The 24080-nt window shown below is 44.5% G+C and overlaps 1 protein-coding gene across 3 annotated transcripts in view; it reads left to right on the top strand.

Moving 5' to 3' along the window:
- The window catches only part of LOC139277917 (intermembrane lipid transfer protein VPS13B-like), a 1209249-nt gene that overhangs the window by 916652 nt on the left and 268517 nt on the right, over window positions 1–24080 (top strand). For all 3 annotated transcript variants that reach the window (XM_070896555.1, XM_070896554.1, XM_070896561.1), the window contains exons 32-33: window positions 4348–4474; window positions 5369–5512. In XM_070896555.1, the coding sequence (XP_070752656.1) occupies window positions 4348–4474; window positions 5369–5512 (271 nt within the window). The remainder of the gene's footprint in view (window positions 1–4347; window positions 4475–5368; window positions 5513–24080) is intronic.

Raw genomic sequence — 24080 nt, 5'->3', positions numbered from 1 at the left:
GCATGATGGGCTGAATGACCTCCTTCTCTGCTGTAAGGTTCTGTGAATGACTGGCCCGAGCTTTTGTTTAGCTCTATCCCCGGGTAGAATGCTAATTGTAGAATGCCAATTTATTACTCTTGTTCCAGGGAATTATTTTTTCTAATTCATATTTTAAGTACAATACTTTTCTGTTACCACAGTGAGGCATTTCACTGCTATGAATGAAATGTACTTTTGACATCCAATATCAGCACTCGAGTAAAGTGGTTTCTATTGTACACCATAAAAATGTCTTGACCTCCGACGTGCACTCTCTGTTGCAAGAGTGTCATTTTGTTTTACATTTTCCTCTCCAGCCATCCTTGTAGTCCCTGTGAACAAAACCGCCAATTTTGTACCATTTGTCCTTGATTGCGAACAGTTTTTATCACTTAGTGCCGTAGTTTTGTGACATTGCAAATTTAATAATGTGACAAGTATTCCTTTCCAAGCCTTTTATGAATAGCGTGAACTGCATGGGGCCAAAGCAAGCGCTGCAGTACTCCATTAGTCACTGCCTTCCAGTCACAGTTTTTCAAATTTATCACCATCATCTGCTTCAACATGTTGAGCCAGTTTTAAATCCAGTTAGCTAATTTAATCTATGAGCCTCAATTTATGCAAAATATCTCGCATGTCAAATTCTGAGTTGTCCCATTTAAACAGTCTGGCTGTGCCAGTAATAGCCGTTCGAGATACCAGCTTCTCCTGGAGGCTTCTGTAACCAACAATCCATGTTAGATGTGCAGAGATAGATTAAGCATCTATGCGGCTTTGATGCGGTTGGCCACGTAGCAGATGCTTTCTCAGGGTTTGAGTTGCAATCTCTCCCTCCCCTTCTGACATACCAATGATAAGTTGGGGTAAGGTGCCCAGTTCACATGATCGTAGCGAGCTGCACATCCCCTGTGGAATACATTTTGACTTATGATCAGACTTGGAGCAAAGCCTATTTGGTTTGAGTTTCAGTTCATTCAGTCTGGTCTATTCTGTTTGATTGCCATCATCGTGATGACTTTAGTCAACTATGTGCAAGAATGCCTGAAGATTGAACTATGAAAAATAAACAGCTTTTAAAATTTTAAGTGGAAGCTTTTTTGTCCTTGGAAATAAATAAACCTACTCGAGCAGTTAAAGAAAGACTTGCATTTAAAAAGTGCCTTTCACGACCAGCGAACATCTCAAAGCGCTTTACAGCCAATGAAGTACTTTTAGAGTGTAGTCACTGTTGTAATGTGGGAAATGTGGCAGCCAATTTACGTACAAGCAAGCTCTCACAAACAGCAATGTGATAATGACCAGATAATCTCTTTTAGTGGTCTTGACGGAGGGATAAATATTGGCCAGGACACCGGGGATAACTCCCCTGCTCCTCTTCGATATAGTGCCATGGGATCTTTTACATCCACCTGAGACAGCAGACAGGGCCTCAGTTTAACGTCTCATCTGAAAGATGGCACCTCCGACAGTGCAGCACTCCCTCTACTACACTGGAGTGTCAGCAAGTTCCTGGAGTTGGACTTGAACCCACAACCTTCTGACTCAGAGGCAAGAGTGCTACCCACTGAGCCACAGCTGGCACTATTACACTCGAGTTCCTCCTGTATTTACTGAATCATTCTTTCACTCTTCAGGGAGGGTTAGATCTGGGATAACCCAATCCCTAGATTCAGAAAAGAACATCATGGGTAGTCATTATTTTTCTTTTCTTTTTCTTTCTCTCTTTCTGCACTCTTATATTGCAACAGTGACTACGCTTTAAAAAGTATTTTGTTGGCTGTAAAGTGCTTTGGGTCGTCCGGTGATCATGAAAGGCACTATATAAATGTGAGTCTTGCTGTTGAACCTGCCGTTTCTTGAATGAGACGTGAATCCGAGGCCCCATCTGCCCTCTCCGGTGGATGTGAACGATCCCAGATTCCAAGAAAAGTCGGTGAGATGTCCTGGTGCTCTGGCCAGCAATCATCCCTCAACCCACACTGTCAAATTACAGATTATCTGGTTAGTCACCTGATTGCTGTTTGTGGGAGCTAATTAACTGCCGCGTTCCCCTACGTTACAGCAGTGACTCTGCAAAAAAAATACTCGATTGGCTGTGAGGAACTTTGGGACACCCCGAGATTTTTTTTCTCTCTTTCTCTCTTCTTCACCCACCCCCGCCCCGCCCCAATCTTACGTGCAATCTTACCTGGTGTTCCATAAACTCAGAACCATCCTTTATAGTCTATCGATGCTCGTGACCTAAATTTCCTATTATTTAAAACAGACATTTCAGTTGATCCAGTTTCAGCGAGGAGAGTTAGTAAGCTTCATGTGCTTGTTGTGGACCAACCTTATTTGACTTGGCATGACGATAGGGCTGAACTCAGACCTCTTTCTAAGTTCCTCCCCAAGGGGGTCTCGGAATTCTATGTTTCACAGGATTTACAATTCCCTCCTTTTATCAAGCCCCGCATGCTTCAGAAGTGGATCTTAGATTCCACTTTGCGGATGTAAGGAAAGATCTGTTTTTACATCAGCAGCTCAATTCATATGAAACTCAAGACAACTAATTCAAATCTTATGGGGTAAAGACCCTTGGAAATCCTGCCATGAAGCTGGGATTAGCAAACTAAGTTGTGCAGTACTTACTTTACTGGTACCGTCTGGCATGAAGTTTAGTGGCGCTACCAAATTCAGGGCTACAAAAAAGGCACAGTTTAAACAAGTTATTAAGGAAGCTATTTGTGAAATGTTGCTTGAGATAAGATGTCGAAACATACTAATTGGCCTAACTGCTAAAAGGTGCTTGGCGATTAATAGAATAGAACTTTTAATAGTATAAAAAAAGCAGTGAGCATTCAATGGAATGTTAACACCTCCCCGTCTCTGCACTTTAGATCACTTTTAACCATATTGGTGTAATTCACTATCGGAGCATTTGTATTTTTTAAAAAAGCACATTTTCCAAGATGTAAGCTTCCTAACTGCAGATTCGGTGTTCTTTGTTCCAAAAACAGACTACTATAGTGGAAATAATCAAAAGTTACTTATTCTCAATCGAGACAACTACTAGACAAATCAAGGGTAAGGACAGGTAGATAGGATAATTTTCTGTGAATTCTGCAGGAAAAACTATTCTCTTTTATTATCACAGTAAACGTTTCCACTTGAGGGATGATTTAACAAATAGATTGCCTACCTTATGTAGAATTTTCCTATTCTTTGCATTATTATCATTCACATTCTGTGGGGCTTTCTTCATGCCTCATTTCTGTTCCTTGATTGAGAAAATTGGACATCTGCTTTTCTTAATAATAATATAACCTAGTTTTTTAAAGTGATGAAACATTCATCCATGCCTTTGCTACCTCTCGATTTGACTACTCGAACGCACTCCTGGCTGGCCTCCCACATTCTACCCTACATAAACTTGAAGTTATCCAAAACTCGACAGCTCGTGTCCTAACTCGCACCAAGTCCCGCTCACCCATCACCCCTGTGCTCGCTGACCTACATTGGCTCCCGGTTAAGCAACACCTCGATTTCAAAATTCTCATCTTTGTGTACAAATCCCTCCATGGCCTCGCCCCTCCCTATCTCTGTAATCTCCTTCAGCCTCACAACCTCCCGAGATGTCTGTGCTCCTCGAATTCTGCCCTCTTGAGCATCTCTGATTATAACTGCTCAACCATTGGTGGCTGTGCCTTCAGCTGCCTGGGTCCCAAGCTCTGGAACACTCCCTCCCTAAACCTCTCCACCTCTCTACCTCTCTTTCCTCCTTTACGACACTCCTTAAAACCTACCTCTTTTGTTGTAATTTCTTCTTTTGTGGCTCGATGTCAATTTTTTTTGTTTTGTCTTCTAACACTCCAGTGAAGCGCCTTGGGATGATTTACTAAGTTAAAGGTGCTATATAAATGTTGATGTTGCTGTTTGAGTATAAAAAGACTAAAGTTATCCACTTGTGATGTGCTTATGTGACGTGTATGGAAGGATGTCACCTGCCTGTTATTTCATTATTTGGAAATGAACTGAGGCACTGTATGATTTTGCCAGCTGGGTAACTGGACTATGAAGGAGCATGAAGAGGCCAGGCGCAGGCAGCGGAAGGAGCGTACGGCAAACCAGCCCTACCGACCCCTTTCCCCGACGAATGTCTGTCCCACCTGTAACAGGGTCTGTGGCTACCGTATCGGACTGTTCAGCCATCAAAGATCTCACTTCGGGAGTGGAAGCAAGTCCTCCTTGATTCTGAGGGACTGCCTATGATGATGATGAACTGGACTATAACTGTAATATTTATACATAGTGTGCCATTTTGATTTGTCTTTTTTTTAACCCCAGTATTAGACGCCATCAAGAGCGAAGGGCAATTTTAACTCCCGTTTTGACAGATTTCAGTGTACGAATAACAGCTGCCCCTGCGATCCTTTTCACGAAACAGCTCTCGCCAGAGAATGCACAGACCGAGGTCAGTAATGAAAATATTAATAAACGTATAATTTCAGTAGCGATAAAACAGTGTATTTGCCATTTGAAGTGATCTGTATTTGAAGCGTGCTACAAATTGGTTAGATCTTTCCTTTTTCTAATTTGTTTCTGTTATGTATGAAGAAAGAGTCAGATTGAATGCTGTGAGCTCAAAGTAAAGTGACCTTAGTCTTTTATTGCAGGTCTCCAGAGTGCCTCTCCAATCTGTGAGGCCTCCTTAAATATCTGTGCTCCCAAGAGATTATGGAATCCCTTGGGACTCCAGTGGATGAGCCCTCTGGTGGCTGGACAGAGTATATACAAGTTGACATATATAACAGTTTCCACTTCAAGTAAGGCTCATTATTGTTAGTGCTATGTTTTAGCTTTCAATTAGTTCCCAATCACGTTCAATTCAATTTACAAAGAATCTGGTTTGCCCTTAGAATGGTAGAAACTTACCACAAAGGATAGTAGAAATCTGGAAAACTCTCTTCAGACTGGGGGTCAGTTGCAAATTTCAAAACTGAGATTGATAAAGTTTTGTTAGGCAAGGGTATTCAGAGTTACGGAACCAAGGTGGGTAGATGGAGTTAAGATACAGATCAGCCATGATCTAATTGAATAGTGGAACAGGCTCAAGGGGCTGAATGAGCTCCTGTTCCTACGTAAACGTATTGTTAAAGTCTGATGAAACGTGCTATGAATTAGCAGCTGCAGGACTGATGTTGAATTGGGTTCAATATTTCATTGCATTGTGTGTCATAGATAATCAACATCTGAATTTGTAACTGTGAGTTAATTTTGGTTTTGTCTTGAAATGTTCATGTGGCTGCACGACACAGGAAGCCAAGTTGTTTGTAATATATGTACAACACTCGTTTTATCTCTGTAGGAAATTGTAGTGTGCGGCCATTCACTGGAAGTCAATGTTACTACAAGCCTGGACTTCTTTCTCAGTGTAGCTCAAGTACAGCTCTTGCAGCAGTTAATACAAGCCAATATGCTTGGATTGGAGCTTCCAGACAAAACAACAGAGGTAATCTCACACCTGATTTCAACATACGTTTTCATTATTTTGCAATTTTTGATTACAGAGAAATAATTACAACATGCAAGGGGTTAAACAAACTCGAGCACAAATGTAAATAAAGAACAAAATGAAAAATATGTGCATAATATACAATATGCAGCAGGTTAACAGTGTTGCATCAACAGCAAACCCAAGCAGGTTACGTAGAATTTGTCAAGTCGCTGGAGAAATACCACCAACAATGTCTCCACAAGATCCTGCAAATCCCCTGGGAGGACAGGTGCACCAACATCAGTGTCCTCGCCCAGGCTAACATCCCCAGCATTGTAGCACTGACCACACTCGGATCAGCTTCGCTGGGCAGGCCACATAGTTCGCATGCCAGACACGAGACTCCCTAAGCAATTGCTCGTTGCGGAGCTCCTTCACGGCAAATGAGCCAAAGGTGGGTGGCGTAAACGTTACAAGGACAACATCAAAGTTTCTATGGTAAAGTGCGACATCACCACTGACACCTGGGAGTTTCTGGCCGAAGACCACCCTAGGTGGAAAAAGTGCATCCGGGAGGGCGTTGAGCTCCTCGAATCTCAACGCCGCGAGCGTGAAGAGGTCAGGCGCAGGCAACAGAAGAAACATGTGGTAAATCAGTCCCACCGCCCCCTTCCCCCGTCGAATGTCTGTCCCACCTGTGACAGGGTCTGTGGCTCTCGTATTAGACTGTTCAGCCACCAAAGAACTCACTTTGGAAGTGGAAACAAGTCTTTCTCGATTCCGAGGGACTGCCTATGATGATAATGATGAGAATTTGCAGCTCAGAAATGGGCCATTCGGCCCAACTGGTCTGTACTGGTGTTTGTGCTCCACATGAGCCCTGAGAATTATGAAAAAACTTCAACCACGTGTTGCTTGCCTGTTTCTTGAAGGGCTGGAGTTCAGTCCCGAGCAGGTCTCCAGTTGTCCTGGTTAACCCTTGCCACTGGATAAAGGCCTAGCTCTGTCAAACCCGTGTGGTACCTGATGTGCAACGGTCACCACACGTTAAAAAAATCTACGCACAGGCATCTTCCATCTTTTCAATTGGAGTTCAGGACTGGAATATCGAGTCCTTCATTGAAACATCTGTGAATCCATGTGGAAGCAAGTCATCCTCGTTCGAGGGACCGCCTATGATGATGATGGAATCACGTGAATACTGGTTGCTAGCAATTTCAAAAGCACATGCAAAAAAAAAAAGTCAATGAAGAGGATCCCTGCTGAATGTTCGAATGGAAATGCAATCTCATTCGGGACAACTAATGTATGGGGTTGGGAGGTAAACAGTGGTCTTCTAAACTACAGCTGACATTGAAAAAAATTAAGAATAACACCTTACAAGATATCACATTGCTATCCCAGGCGCTGTGCATGCTTTTGTTTTGGAAGCCAGGAAGCGACTGGGGATTCAAATCAGACTGTTTGCACAAATCTGCTTCACAGATTGTGGTGTTAATTTTCAATTGGAAGGGAGAAGTAATCTGAAATATAGGACAGTGACTTTTTTGTCATTCAAGAATATATTTTTGTAAATGTCTCTTGGAAGACACTTAAATCTCGTTGTATAAATGTATAAAAATTTTATTATTTTATACTTCTCTAACCTGGTTATCGTTTGTAAAATGTAGTTCATCATTAGTGGCAGGTCTTTTACTATAATCAAAGTGTATTTTCTTTTTTTTTAATTAATTGCTGACGGGGATTAAAAAAGAAAACACTACTTTAAGTGAACTGCCCTGATTAGACTGCATGTTCTAAAAACACATTTCGAAGAAGAGCAGAGGAGTTATCCCCAGTGTCCTGGCCAATATTTCTCCCTCAACCAAACACTTGAAAAAAGCAGATTATCTGGTCAGTATCTTAATGCTGTTCATGGGAGCTTGCTGTGCACAAATTGGCTGCCGCGTTTCCTGCATTACAACAGTGGCTACACTTCAACAGTATTTCATTGGCTGTAAAGCGCTTTGGAACGTCCTGAGGTCGTGAAAGGTGCTATATAAATGGAAGTTTTTTTCTCTTTTCCTCACCTGTTGACCATCTTGTCCGTCTTGAAAATTTGAGCAAGAAATTTTTTGTCACAGGATATAAATAATGTTATGGAAACCCACCCGACAAATTTAGAAGTGATAAGAAAGAAAGACTTACATTTATAGAGCGCCTTTCATGATCACCAGTTGTCTCAAAGCACTTTACAGCCAATGAAGTACTTTTGGAGTGTAGTCACTCTTGTAATGTGCGCAGCCAATTTGTGCACAGCAAGCTCCCACAAACAACCAATGTGATAGTGATCAGATAATCTGTTTTTGTTATATTGATTGGGAAAAAAATATTAGCCAGGGCAATGGGGATAGCTCCCCTGCTCTTCTGTGAAATAGTGTCACGGGATCTTTTACATCCATCTGAGAGGGCAGAGGGGGGCCTCGGTTTAACGTCTCATCCGAAGGACGGCACCTCCGACAGTGCAGCACTCCCTCAGCACTGCACTGGAGCGTCAGCCTAGATTTGTTATGTGCTCAAGTCCCTGGAGTGGGACTTGAACCCACAATTCTGATGCGATGGGCGGAAGCTCTCCAACTTTTGTACTGGTAGTCATCACTGCTTTCTTCTTCGATTTTTATTTAAACAACTTAAAAATTCTAAATGTACTGCTATTTTATTGGTATTGTTGAATTCCAATGTCAGTACAGCACTATTCAGAATTTTTAAAACCTCTTCAAAATATCTTTGTTGATCTCAACTTTTTTTTAAAGTTTGTTCTCGGCTTGTTGGCGATTATCGTCCATCCCTTGTTGCCCCGAGAAGATGGTCGAGGGTTATCTCCTTGAACTGCTGCAATCCTTGTGTGACGATACCCTCACAATAGTGTTAGGTTGCGGATTCCAAGATTTTCAGTCAGCAACGATGAAGGAACATCGATATACGTCAAGTCAGAATGGCATGTGACTTGGAGGGAAACCTGGACATGATGGTGTTCACGGTGTCTGCTGTTCTTGTCCGGTGGTAGAGGTCACAGGCGAGCGGGATTCTGTTGAAATAACCTTGCTGAATCGCTGCATTGCATCCTGTAGTTAATACATACTGCAGCCACAATGCATTGCTGATGGAGGGGGTGGCATGGCCACCAATCAACAAACTGCTCTGTCCTGAAAAGTGTTGAGCCTTTTGAGTGTTTTATGACTGCACAGCTCTAAGCAAGTGATGAGTATTTTATCACACTCCTGACAACCCTTGTAGATTGTGGAGAGATTTTGAGAGGCGAAGAGATGAGCCACATGTCTCAGAATATCCAGCCTCTCCAGCCAGGGGAAACAGCCTCTCAGCATCTACCTTGCCTAGCCCTCGAAGAATTTTATACCTACGAGAGTGCGCATTAGTCTTATGCTTTTATAGTTATAGAAACATAGAAAATAGGTGCAGGAGTAGGCCATTCGGCCCTTCAAGCCTGCACCACCATTCAATAAGATCATGGCTGATCATTCATCTCAGTACCCCTTTCCTGCTTTCTCTCCCTATCCCTTGATCCCTTTAGCCGTAAGGGCCATATCTAACTCCCTCTTGAATATATCCAATGAACTGGCATCAACAACTCTCTGCGGTAGGGAATTCCACAGGTTAACAACTCTCTGAGTGAAGAAGTTTCTCTTCATCTCAGTCCTAAATGGCTTACCCCTTATCCTTCGACTGTGTCCTCTGGTTCTGGAGCCTTACTAGAGGGATTTGTTATGATAATCCTTCAAATACAATAGCTGTTGGGGGAGTGTTGTGGGGATGAAGAAAAGATTCTTTTTGGAAAATGGCATATTTCCAAGTTCAGAACCAATTCAACCATTCATGGCAGATTTGGGTTTTCTGATATTTGAGCCAGGCAGGCCTAGAGCACTGCTGATGAATGGCCAGCCACCTGGGCTTAATAGTGAAGCCAGGAGGTGTAGATCTGTCACAGGTGCTGAAATTCTATCTACTTGGCTTCAAATAAACCTGCAGGCCAAAGCCCGAATGAGTCAGGGTGGTCTGAACTGGGAAGTAGCAGGAAGCTTACTGTGGTAAGCTAAGTGGTTTGAACTCATTTGAGCTCCAGCAGAACCACACTGTGCAATTAATTCTTTAGGGGGACCTTGGCTCTGCCAGTCTGCTTCCGAAGCTCTGTTAACTGAATGAAGTGAAAAGTATCATAGAAACATAGAAACACCGAAAATAGGAGCAGTAGTAGGCCATTCGGCCCTTCGAGTCTGCACCGCCATTCAATATGATCATGGCTGATCCTCTAACTCAATACCATATTCCCGCTTTCTCACCCTACCCCTTGATGCCTTTTGTGTCTAGAAATCTATCTATGTCCCTCTTAAATATATTCAGTGACTTGGCCTTCACAGCCTTCTGTGGTAGAGAATTCCACAGGGTTACCACTCTCTGAGTGAAAACATTTCTCCTCATCTCGGTCCTAAATTTCCTACCCCGTATCCTGAGACTGTGACCCCTTGTTCTAGACTTCCCAGCCCAGGGAAAACATCCTCCCCGCATCCAGTCTATCCAACCCCGTCAGAATTTTATACGTTTCAATATTCTGTAGTGAATACAGGCCTAGTGGACCCAATCTCTCATACGACAATCCTGCCATCCTAGGAATCAGTCTAATGAACCTTCGCTGCACTGCGTCTATGGCAAGTATATCCTTTCTTAGGCAAGGAGACACAATACTCCAGATGCGGTCTCACCAAGGCCCTGTAAAACTGTAGTAAGACATCCTTGGTCCTGCACTCAAATCCTCTTGCAGTGTCCCTCCAGGAAGGCTTTGTGTGCTCAGTATTTGGCAAACAGAAATAGGTGGGGGTAGATTTCTCACTAGCTTAAAATGGAGACTCTTAAACATGGCGTCGGGTTTCTACACCCAGCTAACCAAACAAAAGTTTGTGTAATAAATTGATTTTTTTTCTTAAGTGCTGGCTTTAGGAACTGCTTAAAGTACCACTTCTTGTACGCTAATGTACATCTGAAATTCCATTCATTGGAATTAATGTGCCATGGCTCCTGCGTCTCTGCATTTAGCTGCCCTTAATCTACTCAATTTAACGTGTTAATTGGTGACATTGTGCAGTATTCTTTCCATGAAATACTATCTATTTAGTTAAAATGAGGTCTTGCATGGAAAATGTTTTCAAGAATTTTTTTAAATAAATAAGAACATAAGAAATAGGAGCAGGAGTAGGCCACCTGGTCCCTCGAGCCTGCTCCGCCATTCAATAAGATCATGGCTGATCTGATCATGGACTCAGCTCCACTTCCCTGCCCGCTCCTCATAACCCTTTACTCCCTTATCGCTCAAAAATCTGTCTATCTCTGCCTTAAATACATTCAATGACCCAGCCTCCACAGCTCTCTGGCGCAGAGAATTCCACAGATTTACAACCCTCTAAGAGAAGAAATTCCTCCTCATCTCAATTTTAAATGGGCAGCCCCTTATTCTGAGACTATGCCCCCTAGTTTTAGTTTCCCCTATGAGTGGAAATATCCTCTCTGCATTCACAATATATGCATTTCTCTGGGGCTGGGGAGGATTTGGGGCCAAATGTCTGCAAGGTCTCGGTGACGTGGAGGGTGGAGGTTAGCACCAATGGTTTAGGGTTCGGGTGGGTGCTGGGTTGAGTTTGGCGTGTGCAGGTAGTGGGATTCGGTGTTGGAGAGGGGGGTTTGTTTTACAAAAGGAACAACATTTGAAAAGGAAGTTTAAGTCTGGAAGGCAATTACAGCTGGAGGTAAGTGAGGAAGGTGGCATGGGCTCCAGCTATCGTCTGAGGCTTACGAAGAGGCTGAGGCCCAGTCTTTGTGCTGCAAATGGAGTTGAGGTTTATTTGGGGAATTGCTCTGCCATTTTATTCCTAGAAGCAAATGATAATCTTAGCACCTCAGAATTCGTAACAATCAAAGCAACACTTATTTTTGGGTGCTGTGCTGCCATTCTGAGCCCGGGTTTAGGAGTGTCCTATCACCTTGGCTATACCTTGGAGAGCATGCAGAAAACAAGTGCAGGCAGCGGAAGGAGCAAGCGGCAAACCAGTCCCACCCGCCCTTTCCTCTAACCACTGTCTGTCCCACCTGTGACAGAGACTGTAATTCCCGTATTGGACTGTTCAGTCGCCTGAGAACTCACTTTTAGAGTGGAAGCAAGTCTTCCTCGATTTCGAGGGACTGCCTATGATGATGGGATTGAATGCAATGTTTTTGGATAGACATTTATGTTGGTGGAAAGAACCTGGGGGAGGGAGGGTGGAAGGTTTTGTGTATATATAGTTAGTGAATACGGATAGTTCAGAATAATCAGTTATAATGGGGGAAGACAAACATTGACACTGTGATGACCAAGTTTTGATTTTCACAGCATAGGATTATTGAAAGACTGAAACATAATTTAGAATAAGAGCTGCTGGAAGAACCATTTGCTCATTCCTGCCTTTTATCTCTACTTAAATTCTGCGTACAGTTCTTGTCACCACATTACTGGAAAGATGTGATTGCACGCGCGAGGGTACAGAGGAGATTTACCAGGATGTCGCCAGGACTGGAGAATGCTAGCTATGAGGAAAGATTGGATAAGCTGGGGTTGTTTTCTTTGAAACAATAAAGGCTATGGGGAGACTTATCATGAGTGGTCTAGATGGAGTGGATAGGAAGGACCTATTTCCCTTAGCAGAGAGGTAAATAACCAGGGGGCATAGATTTAAAGTAACTTGTAGGGGAGTTGAGAACTTTTTTCACCCAAAGGGTGATGGAGTTCTGGAACTCACTGACTGAAAGGGTGGTAGAGGCAGGAACCCTCATTGTATTTAAAAAGTACTTGGATATGCATTTGGAGTGCCGTAACCTACAGGGCTACAAGAGCTGAAAAGTAGGATTAGCCTGGATAGCTCTTTTTCGGCCGGCACAGACACAATGGTTGAATGACTTCCTTCTGTGCTGTAAATTTCTATGATTTTCTACTCTACTCGATGTTTCATACATTACAACAGTGACTACACTTCAAAAAGTATTTAATTGGCTTTAAAGCACATTGCGGAATGTTCTGAGTTCGTGAAAGGCAGTATATAAATGCAAGTCTGTCCTTTATCTCTCTCAATATCTCCTCCTTTGGCTTGGTGTCCTATTTTTCTTTTCCCTCTAACATCTGTCTGAGGCATCTTGGCACGTTTATCTACATAATCGAATCTTGGCTTTTCACTCGGTTTTGCGTTGCAGGCCAGAATCCCTGATAGCATCCTTATTTACAAATAATTTAATTTTGCCCAGAGAAGGATCAACAGTGTATCTGGTTGGCATCAGGTTCCAAATCAAGTACATCAAACTTTAGAATTACTACAGGGGGAAAAAAGTACACCAATTAACTGCTGAAAGATTAATTGTCCCTTGTTGCAAAACAGACATTTGAGATACTTGGGAATGGATGTATGTAATTCTGACTGATTAATTACAGAATCTAGTATTGTTACAGTTCAATGAATGTTATGAATAGCATATCTTCAGTTGCATATGTTTGAATTTAAATCTTCTGTTTCACTGAGTCTAGATTGATTCAGAAATCAGATCTTGAAAATATTTCTTCAGTTTCCTGCACATGTGAGAAGAAGCTTATTTCTCTTCGGGGGTGCTGCTGGGAGTGTTTATTCCACCAGTATGTGAATTATGAGTCATGGCTCACTGCAGAATAAAGCCACCTGTGACATCAGAAGGTGCTCCAGCTCGGCTCTGTCGAACTCCTGCTCAGCTGATCGAGTGTACGGTACTTAAGTTGCTCGTTAATTCGCACTGTAAGAGTGAAACTTAAACTTTAGCGGGGGTATGCAGCCACATTGTAGCATACACCACAACATATCCCGGCTCTCTTCTAGTTGTGTTAGCTGTGCTTTGAGGGATACGTTTGCCTGCATATGGACAAAATGCACCTACACAAACCAGGTTGTTGTAAGCCGTTTACCCCATTCCCCCCCCGCCCCCAGCTCCCCCTCACCCCCAGCTCTCCCTCACCCCACTCCAAGAGATTCAGACTTGCAAATTATGTGCTGTTGACATCACTTAGAAATGACTTTTTTGTGGTAAACCATGCTAAGCCACCGTCTATCCGTTACCGTTCATACTCAGCATCATGAGAAACAGTAAAGTATGCTGTTCTTGCGGTAATGGCCTTTTTGCCACTCATTTATTTAAAAGCAGGCTTTTTGCCTAATAGCATTTTTTCGTCTGAGTCAAGTTATATTCTTATCAAGAAACGGGACTTATCTTTACATTATAATTCCTGAAACAGTGTTAACGGTGTAGCTGTAGTACTTGGTGCTTGTGACAGCTGTTAGTGTTTGTTAATCTGTGCAGTTTTTGGGTAGTAGCAGTTATCTTGAAGTACATTAAATTTGACACTTCTACTTTTAAAGACCGTGAACATAAAATTCCCTCGCATGCAGGGGCAGCATACTCTTCCCTATCTCTGCAATTCCCAGTGTATTGGCGCACCCTAGAGGGGCCATATAGTCACTTACTTGATCCATTGCATTCATTCCCAAACTCTGAAGTACATAATGTCAGAACAAGTATTGTTTTCACTCGAATTTGTTCACAAAGAATGTAATTTTTTTCTAAATGTTAAGCTATCAAGAAATTAGCAGAAGCAAATTGCTTTACCTAAAGAAATGGCCACTCACTTTAGGCTAAGCAATTACAATATTTTGTAAGTAAGACATTTCCCATCTTGTCAATTGCTTCTGAACTTTCCTCATGCAATTTAGTTCATTCATTCATGCATGCAAAGGCTTGTGTGACTACGATGTGACTAAGTGATCCACCAAAATGTTCCTGATTATTTTGTTCACTTTTGCAAATTCCTGTGGGTCCCGCACACACTGACTCTCACTGGGGTACGGGTCCCACACACACTGACTCTCACTGGGGTACGGGTCCCGCACACACTGACTCTCACTGGGGTACGGGTCCCACACACACTGACTCTCACTGGGGTACGGGTCCCGCACACACTGACTCTCACTGGGGTACGGGTCCCGCACACACTGACTCTCACTGGGGTACGGGTCCCGCACACACTGACTCTCACTGGGGTACGGGTCCCGCACACACTGACTCTCACTGGGGTACGGGTCCCGCACACACTGACTCTCACTGGGGTACGGGTCCCGCACACACTGACTCTCACTGGGGTACGGGTCCCGCACACACTGACTCTCACTGGGGTACGGGTCCCGCACACACTGACTCTCACTGGGGTACGGGTCCCGCACACACTGACTCTCACTGGGGTACGGGTCCCGCACACACTGACTCTCACTGGGGTACGGGTCCCGCACACACTGACTCTCACTGGGGTACGGGTCCCGCACACACTGACTCTCACTGGGGTACGGGTCCCGCACACACTGACTCTCACTGGGGTACGGGTCCCGCACACACTGACTCTCACTGGGGTACGGGTCCCGCACACACTGACTCTCACTGGAGTACGGGTCCCACACACACTGACTCTCACTGGGGTACGGGTCCCGCACACACTGACTCTCACTGGGGTACGGGTCCCACACACACTGACTCTCACTGGGGTACGGGTCCCACACACACTGACTCTCACTGGGGTACGGGTCCCGCACACACTGACTCTGTAATATGGTGCATGCTATCCAAAGGGCAGAGCAATGCTTTATTTCAATTTTGCTAATTAAAACCGATGAAGGCAGCTAGCTGTTAATTTTTGTAAAACAAGCCAAATAAGAAAGCACAGTGGATTTTCTTTGTTCCTTCACCTCCGTGTTCTGAGGTTTAATATAGCCAGACTGATGGGGAGAAAAGCTTCTGCTTCCGCCGGCTGCAAGGATCCCAGTGAAGTTAACATTGGCAGTCGCAAACCCAGATTCTGTGGGTGCAAATTTACAGTAAAAAAAAGCATGTCTGTAATTTGGCGCTAAATTGAACACAGAAACCAAAAGAATTGCTGGAATGGAGTTACATTGCAGTGGAGAATTGTGCTTTTTCTCCTGAGGGTGGAGTTAGAATGTGTACTCGGTCGGCACAAAGCGATCTTTGCTCTGAACCTGGGCTCCTTGTGATGCCCAGCCTTGGCGCTTCCGACATCACTGGGTTCTAAAAAAGTAAGAGTATATTCTCCCCAAAAGCAGATCACTTTCTTCACTCACAATTTTTTAATCACAAAGTAAAACCAACACAATAGTGAGGAGCTGAACAGATATGACAGAGAGCAGGCGTACTAGACATGGCCAGCATATTCCTATCATCTAAATGAATAAAGATAGATTAATGGCAGTAGAATGAGCACTCTAAATTTTCTGCTTTGTTTTATTTTGTTCATTTTGGGTCAACTTTGGTGTATATTGTTGATGGATGTTTTTGTGACTGGGAGGCTGTATCCAGTGGGGTTCGGCAGGGCTCAGTGCTGGGTCCCGTGCTTTTTGTGGTACATATCAATGACTTGGACTTGTGTTGGGGGTATGATTAAGATTTAGAACTCAGCAGAGGAGGACAAAGGGTTTGATTAGGGCAGGGAAAATGGAGTACGAGAAGAAGCTTGCAGGGAACATTAAGGCGGATTGCAAAAGTTTCTATAGGTATGTAAAGAGAAAGAGGTTAGTAAAAACAAACGTAGGTCCCCTGCAGTCAGAATCAGGGGAAGTCATAACGGGGAACAAAGAAATGGCAGACCAATTGAACAAGTACTTTGGTTCAGTATTCACTAAGGAGGACACAAACAACCTTCCGGATATAAAAGTGGTCAGAGGGTCTATTAAAGAGGAGGAACTGAGGGAAATCTTTATTAGTCGGGAAATTGTGTTGGGGAAATTGATGGGATTGAAGGCCGATAAATCCCCAGGGCCTGATGGACTGCATCCCAGAGTACTTAAGGAGGTGGCCTTGGAAATAGCGGATGCATTGACAGTCATTTTCCAACATTCCATTGACTCTGGATCAGTTCCTATCGAGTGGAGGGTAGCCAATGTAACCCCACTTTTTAAAAAAGGAGGGAGAGAGAAAACAGGGAATTATAGACCGGTCAGCCTGACCTCAGTAGTGGGTAAAATGATGGAATCAATTATTAAGGATGTCATAGCAGCGCATTTGGAAAATGGTGACATGATAGGTCCAAGTCAGCATGGATTTGTAAAAGGGAGATCATGCTTGACAAATCTTCTGGAATTTTTTGAGGATGTTTCCAATAAAGTGGACAAAGGAGTACCAGTTGATGTGGTATATTTGGACTTTCAGAAGGCTTTCGACAAGGTCCCACACAGGAGATTGATGTGCAAGGTTAGGGCACATGGGATTGGGGGTAGTGTGCTGACGTGGATTGAGAACTGGTTGTCAGACAGGAAGCAAAGAGTAGGAGTAAATGGGTACTTTTCGGAATGGCAGGCAGTGACTAGTGGGGTACCGCAGGGTTCTGTGCTGGGGCCCCAGCTGTTTACATTATACATTAATGATTTAGACGAAGGGATTAAATGTAGTATCTCCAAATTTGCGGATGACACTAAGTTGGGTGGCAGTGTGAGCTGCGAGGAGGATGCTATGAGGCTACAGAGTGACTTGGATAGGTTAGGTGAGTGGGCAAATGCGTGGCAGATGAAGTATAATGTGGATAAATGTGAGGTTATCCACTTTGGTGGTAAAAACAGAGAGACAGACTATTATCTGAATGGTGACAGATTAGGAAAAGGGAAGGTGCAACGAGACCTGGGTGTCATGGTACATCAGTCATTGAAGGTTGGCATGCAGGTACAGCAGGCGGTTAAGAAAGCAAATGGCATGTTGGCCTTCATAGCGAGGGGATTTGAGTACAGGGGCAGAGAGGTGTTGCTACAGTTGTACAGGGCCTTGGTGAGGCCACACCTGGAGTATTGTGTACAGTTTTGGTCTCCTAACTTGAGGAAGGACATACTTGCTGTTGAGGGAGTGCAGCGAAGATTCACCAGACTGATTCCCGGGATGGTGGGACTGACCTATCAAGAAAGACTGAATCAACTGGGCTTGTATTCACTGGAGTTCAGAAGAGTGAGAGGGGACCTCATAGAAACGTTTAAAATTCTGACGGGTTTGGACAGGTTGGATGCAGGAAGAATGTTCCCAATGTTGGGGAAGTCCAGAACCAGGGGTCACAGTCTAAGGATAAGGGGTAAGCCATTTAGGACCGAGATAAGGAGAAACTTCTTCACCCAGAGAGTGGTGAACCTGTGGAATTCTCTACCACAGGAAGTAGTTGAGGCCAATTCACTAAATATATTCAAAAGGGAGTTAGATGAAGTCCTTAGTACTCGGGGGATCAAGGGGTATGGCGTGAAAGCAGGAAGTGGGTACTGAAGTTTCATGTTCAGCCATGAACTCGTTGAATGGCGGTGCAGGCTAGAAGGGCTGAATGGCCTGCTCCTGCACCTATTTTCTATGTTTCTATGTTTCTATGACACTGTGTGGTTGCTAATGAAGAAGAAAGCTGCGGACTGCAGGAAGATATCAATATACTGGTCAGGTGGGCAGAACAGTGACAAATGGAATTCAATCGGATAAATGTGAGGTAATGCATTTGGGCAGGTCTAACAAGGCAAGGGAATACACATTAAATGGTAGGACACTGAAAAGGGTAGAGGAACAAAAGGACCTTGGGGTGCAGGTCCACAGATCCCTGAAGGTAGCAGGCCAGGTAGATCATCATCATCATAGGCGGTCCCTCGATTGAGGATGACTTGTTTCCACAAGAGTTCAGATGTTTCAATGAAGGACCTGATGTTCCAGTCCTGAACTCCAATTGAAGGGTGGAAGATGCCTGTGCGTGGACTTTTTTAACGTGTGGTGACCGTTGCACATCAGCCACCACACGGGCTCGACAGAGCTAGGCCTTTATCCAGTGGCAAGGGTTGAACCAGGACGACTGGAGACCTGCTCTGCTGCACGGACCTAGTGCGCACACATATTGCAGTGTGGGCTGGCCCGTGCTGCCCCTGGGCCCTCGGCTCTTCTGGGCCCTGTATCCTCATTCGCTGCACCTTCGCTCACGTAGATAAGGTGCTTAAGAAGGAATATGGAATTCTTGCCTTTATTAGTCGAGGCATGGAATACAAGAGCAAGGACGTTATGCTTGAACTATAAAACACTGATTAGACCGCAGCTGGAGTACTGCGTGCAGATCTTGGTCAAAGAGGTAAGTTTTAAAGATCAGCACATTACAGGAACGACATGATGCACTGGAAAGGGTGCAGAGGAGCTTTACAAGAATGTTGCCTAGACTGGAGAATTTTGGCAATGACAAAAGATTACATTTAAACGATACTTGGATGTGCACTTGAAGTGCCATACGGACCAAGAGCTGGAAAGTGGAATTAGGCTGGATAGCTCTTGGTCGGCCGGCACGGACTTGATGAGCCGAATGGCCTCCTTCCGTGCTGTAACGTTCTATGATTCTTTATCAGTTTGATCCTTAAAAAAAAAGTTTTTGTTTTCTCCACTTTATCGCAGCCACAGTAACATCCTTACTTGTTCAAATAATCTTCTCTCAGGCCAGGTGTGAAGAAATGTTTTGTTTGTCTCATCCGTGTTATTTTTCGAACTTTAATATTAGTCAGAATTAGCTGAAGGAAAGCCAGGTTTTAATTGATGCCATCGGAAGCATCTCAAAGCATCTTACCTGTAGTGAATTACAACAACAACTTGCATTTGTAGTGCACCTTTAAAGTAGTAAACTGTCCCAAGTCGCTTCACAAAATTTGACACTGAGCCACATCAGGAGATATTAGAGCAGGTGACCAAAAGCTTGGTCAAAAAGGTAGGTTTTAAGGATCATCTTAAAGGAGGAAAGAGAGGCGGGGAGGTTTAGGGAGGGAATTCCTGAGCTTAGGGCACGGCCGCCAATGATGGAACGATTAAAATAGAGGTTGTGCAAGAGGCCTGAATTGGAGGAGCGCAGAGATCTCTGGGTAAGTGGGGAGCGGGTTGTTGGGCTGGAGGAGATTACAGAGCTAGAGAGGAGTGAGGCCATGGAGAGATTTGAAAACAAGGATGAGAATTTTAAAATTGAGGCGATGCTCAACCGGGAGCCAATGTAGGCCAACGCGCGCAGGGGTGATGGGCGAATGCAACTCGGTGCGACACAGGAGCAGCCGGGTTTTGGATGAAAGTGGAACGAGAAACGTGGCAGCCCTTTTGAGCACTGCAAGCTGCTGTATGACCGAGTAATCTGTTTCTGGCGATGGCTGAGGGAGAAATGTGGAACAGAACATGAAAGTAAGAGTTATATGCACAAGCGCCTCCAGTGCAGGGATGGGTAAGTCATAGAAACATAGAAAATAGATGCAGGAGTAGGCCATTCGGCCCTTCGAGCCTGCACCACCATTCAATATGATCATGGCTGATCATGCAATTCAGTACCCCATTCCTGCTTTCTCTCCATAACCCTTGATCCCTTTAGACGTGAGGGTCACATCTAACTCTCTTTTGAATATATCAAACAAACTGAACCCAACAACTTTCTGTGGTAGAGAATTCCACACGCCCACAACTCTCTGAGTGAAGACGTTTCTCCTCATCTTGGTCCTAAATGGCTTACCCCTTATCCTTTGACTGACCCCTGGTTCTGGACTTCCCCAACATCGGGAACATTCTTCCTGCATCTAACCTGTCCAATCCCATCAATATTTTATATGTTTCTATGAGATCCCCTCTCATTCTTCTAAATTCCATTGAATACAAGCCTAGTCGATCCAGTCTTTGTTTTTGGTCCACTGCCTGTTTCTGGTTCTCAGCAATGCAGAGCAGGAAGGGCCAGGGTTTAATCGTAATCAGGGCAGTTGCCGAGGTGCTGAAAGTGACCTAGTCATCCTCGGGTTGAGAGGAGCAAGAAAATTAACGCAGTCCAGTGATTGCTGCTATAAAAGTCATTGTGTATGGATTTCAGGTGAGGTAAGGATCAGATTCATCTGTCTGGGCTCAGCAATGAAGAATGGCTATCAGTCATGGCTCAGTTTTGCAGCACAATTTGTATTACTCGCCTCTGAGTCAGAAGGTTGTGGGTTCAAGTCCCACTCTAGAGACTTGAGCACATTATCCAGAATGAAATTCAGTGTACAACTGAGGGAGCACTTCACTGTCAGAGGCGCCTTCTATTGGATGAGACGTTAAAACGAGGCCCCGTATGCGCTCTAAGTGGACGTAAATGATCCCACGGCACTATTTCAAAGAGGAGCATGGGAGTTATCCCTGGTGTCCTGGCCAATATTTATGTCTCAAACCAACACTAATAATAGATTATCTGGTCATTATGACATTGCCGTTCGTGGAACCTTGCTGTGCGCGAATCGGCTACTGTGTTTTCTGCATTACAACAGTGACTACACTGCAAAAGTACTGCATTGGCAGTAAAGTGCTTTGTGACTTCCTGAGGTTGTGAAATGTGCAATACAAATGCAAGTAATTCTTTTTGAATGAGATATTTGGGTGCTGCTGGTTCTCATAAAATCATAGCCTATTATGTGGTCATAGTGTTCGAGATTTTGTGACTGAAAAATACCCACGCAACCGGATTATTAGCGAGATTGTGTGTATGCGTATCAAATGTAAGCTAGAGGTTAGATCAGGAAAAAAAAACAGGTGAGAAGGAGCAAGACAGTGGCATAAAATCAGCAACCACCTATCCAGACCGAGAACAGGACCAACATACCAGCCGAGACTATAATCCCTATCATTATTATCATCATCATAGGCAGTCCCTCAATCGAGGAAGACTTGCTTCCACTCTTAAAATGAGTCCTTAGGGAACAGTCCAATACAAGAGCCACTGTCCCTGTCACAGGTGGGACAGATAGTCGTTGAGGACAAAGGGTGGGTGGGACAGATTTGCCGCACGCTCTTTCTGCTGCCTGCGCTTGGTTTCTGCACGCTCTCGGCGACGAGACTCGAGGCACTCAGCGCTCTCCTGGATGCACTTCCTCCACTTAGGGTGATCTTTGGCCAGGAACTCCCAGATGTCAGTGGGGATGTTGCACTTTATCAGGGAGGCTTTGAGGGTGTCCCTGTAATGTTTCCTCTGTCCACCTTTGGCTCGTTTGCCGTGAGGAAGTTCCGAATAGAGCGCTTGCTTTGGGAGTCTTGTGTCTGGAATGCGAACAATCATTACTATAATATAAGGATGACTACACTTCAAAACGACTTCATTGGCTGTAAAGCACTGTGGGATACCCTGAGGTGGTGAAAAGCATGATATAAATGCAAGTCTTTCTGTTTTATTGAGGGGCTGAATCATTGATTCACACCACCGAGAAAGCAATTTCCCAAGTGTTATCAACTGATAACCTGTTTTCTCTCTACGAATTGTAAAGGAAAGCTTAAGATCGCCATATAGGACTTTAGTCATGTCATTATTATCATAGGCAGTCCCTCGAAACGAGGGTGACTTGCTTCCTTGCCAAAAAAAGGATGATGTTCACAGGTGTTTCGAATAAAGAATCCGAACTACATCCTCAAAGGTGGAAGATGCCTCGCTGTGGATTTTTTTAACGTGTGGTCGCCATTGCACACCAGTCACTACACGGGCTCGACAGAGCTAGGTCTTGGTTCAGTGGCAAAGATTACCCAAGACAACTGGAGACCTGCTCTGCTGCACGGACCTAGTGCGCACACATATCGCAGTGTGGGCTGACCCGTGCTGCCCCTGTGTCCCTGGCTCTGAACTCACGCCTCCCCTGGGCCCCAATCACATCCCTCCACAGTCTCTCGCCGCTCTTGCTGCATCTGCCCACGCTCCAATCACCGACCTTGCTGACATCACTCTTTGCTGCCGTCGCCCTCCTGCACCAGCTCGCGCTCGACCTTGTAGTGGCATGCCTCCACGCTGCTCCCTCGGCCGCACGCCGCTCCTTTTATGGCCCCAACCTGCCGCTGATGGTTTCCCGCAGGTCGGGGCCTCCACGCTGCATCCTGGGCTACACGACGCTCCTTATGCAGGTACGGCAAGTAATCAGGAAGGCAAATGGAATGCTGGCCTTTTTTTAGTCATGTCCACCCATCCCTTTTAAGGGAGTTATTTTTCAGTTATTTTTCCCAACTGATCATTATCTCATTTGTTTGTGGTGTAGGCTACCCTCTCATCTGGGAGACCACTGAGCCCTTATTAAGCATTCCTTGCTAACAAAAGGCCTTTCCTTCCTACCAAAGCTTGTTCTTGCTCAATGTCATCCATACTCTGAGGAATTCTGGGAATGAGAAATGTAACTATTTTATTATTTCTAGCAACAGTAAAAGTCTACAAGCTATAAGTCAAAAGAAAACAAAACCATAAGCATATGAGTTTAAACCAAATCCATATACGTAAGAATAGGGTATCTTATACAAGGAGGTCCAGCAGTGTAAACCTAGTGTACACGATGTAAGGATGTACCCTGCGGGGGATCCCTGATACGGTGTGTTACCATCGAGGGCATGAATGTTCTTTTAAAACTCAGGCCAGAAGATATATTTGGTGGGCAAGTACATTGCAGCCTGCCAAAATGTTACCAGCAGCAGGATGTCCAGCTAAGGATCATGCGACACATGGTCATTAAGAGTAATCGCATTGAAACACTCGCGGAGGAGGTGAACATATAAACATAGAAAATAGGTGCAGGAGTAGGCCATTCAGCCCTTCGAGCCTGCACCACCATTCAATAAGATCATGGCTGATCATTCACCTCAGTACAGCTCTCCTGCTTTCTCTCTATACCCCTTGATCCCTTTCACCATAAGGGCCATATCTAACTCTCTCTTGAATATATCTAACGAACTGGCATCAACAACTCTCTGCGGTAGAGAATTCCACAGGTTCACAATTCTCTGAGTGAAGAAGTTTCTCCTCATCTCGGTCCTAAATGGCTCACCCCTTATCCTTAGACTGTGACCCCTGGTTCTGGACTTCCCCAACATCGGGAACATTCTTCCTGCATCTAACCTGTCCAGTCCCGTCATAATTTTATATGTTTCTATGAGATCCCCTCTCATTCTTCTGAACTCCAGTGAATACAGGCCCAGTCGATCCAGTCTCTCCTTATATGTCAGTCCTACCATCCCGGGATTCAGTCTGGTGAACCTTCGCTGTACTCCCTCAATAGCAAGAACGTCCTTCCTCAGATTAGGAGACTAAAACTGAACACAGTATTCCAGGTGAGGCCTGCCCTCGAGGCTCTAAAGGACAAGGTTCAACTGCAACACAGAGTAGTGAACCGCAAAATAAGCCTGTCCAAGGGACTCATCAGAGTAACCATTAACAAATCAGAGCAGTCTCCAAAACTGATTGAAAATGGCTTCACTCTATTTCTTCCATGGCAAAGTGGAGGAAGCACACATTACACCCTGGCTCCTTAATATTTCAATTGCCAGGGATTCAGTAACTGCGCTGGCCCTGACATTATTGCTGCTGAACTCCAGCTGAGGCTAAGAGGCATGGGAGAGGAAGCTCCAGGAGAGAGTGGCATCATCAAAAGCACGCTCATTGGGCACCCAATGATGGCCATGACCAAGTCATTAGCGC

This window comes from Pristiophorus japonicus, chromosome 1 (assembly GCF_044704955.1).
Source record: "Pristiophorus japonicus isolate sPriJap1 chromosome 1, sPriJap1.hap1, whole genome shotgun sequence".
NCBI lineage: Eukaryota > Metazoa > Chordata > Chondrichthyes > Pristiophoridae > Pristiophorus > Pristiophorus japonicus.
The sequence above is the reverse complement of the archived record's forward strand: the minus strand, read 5'-3'. Positions and strand labels throughout refer to the sequence as shown.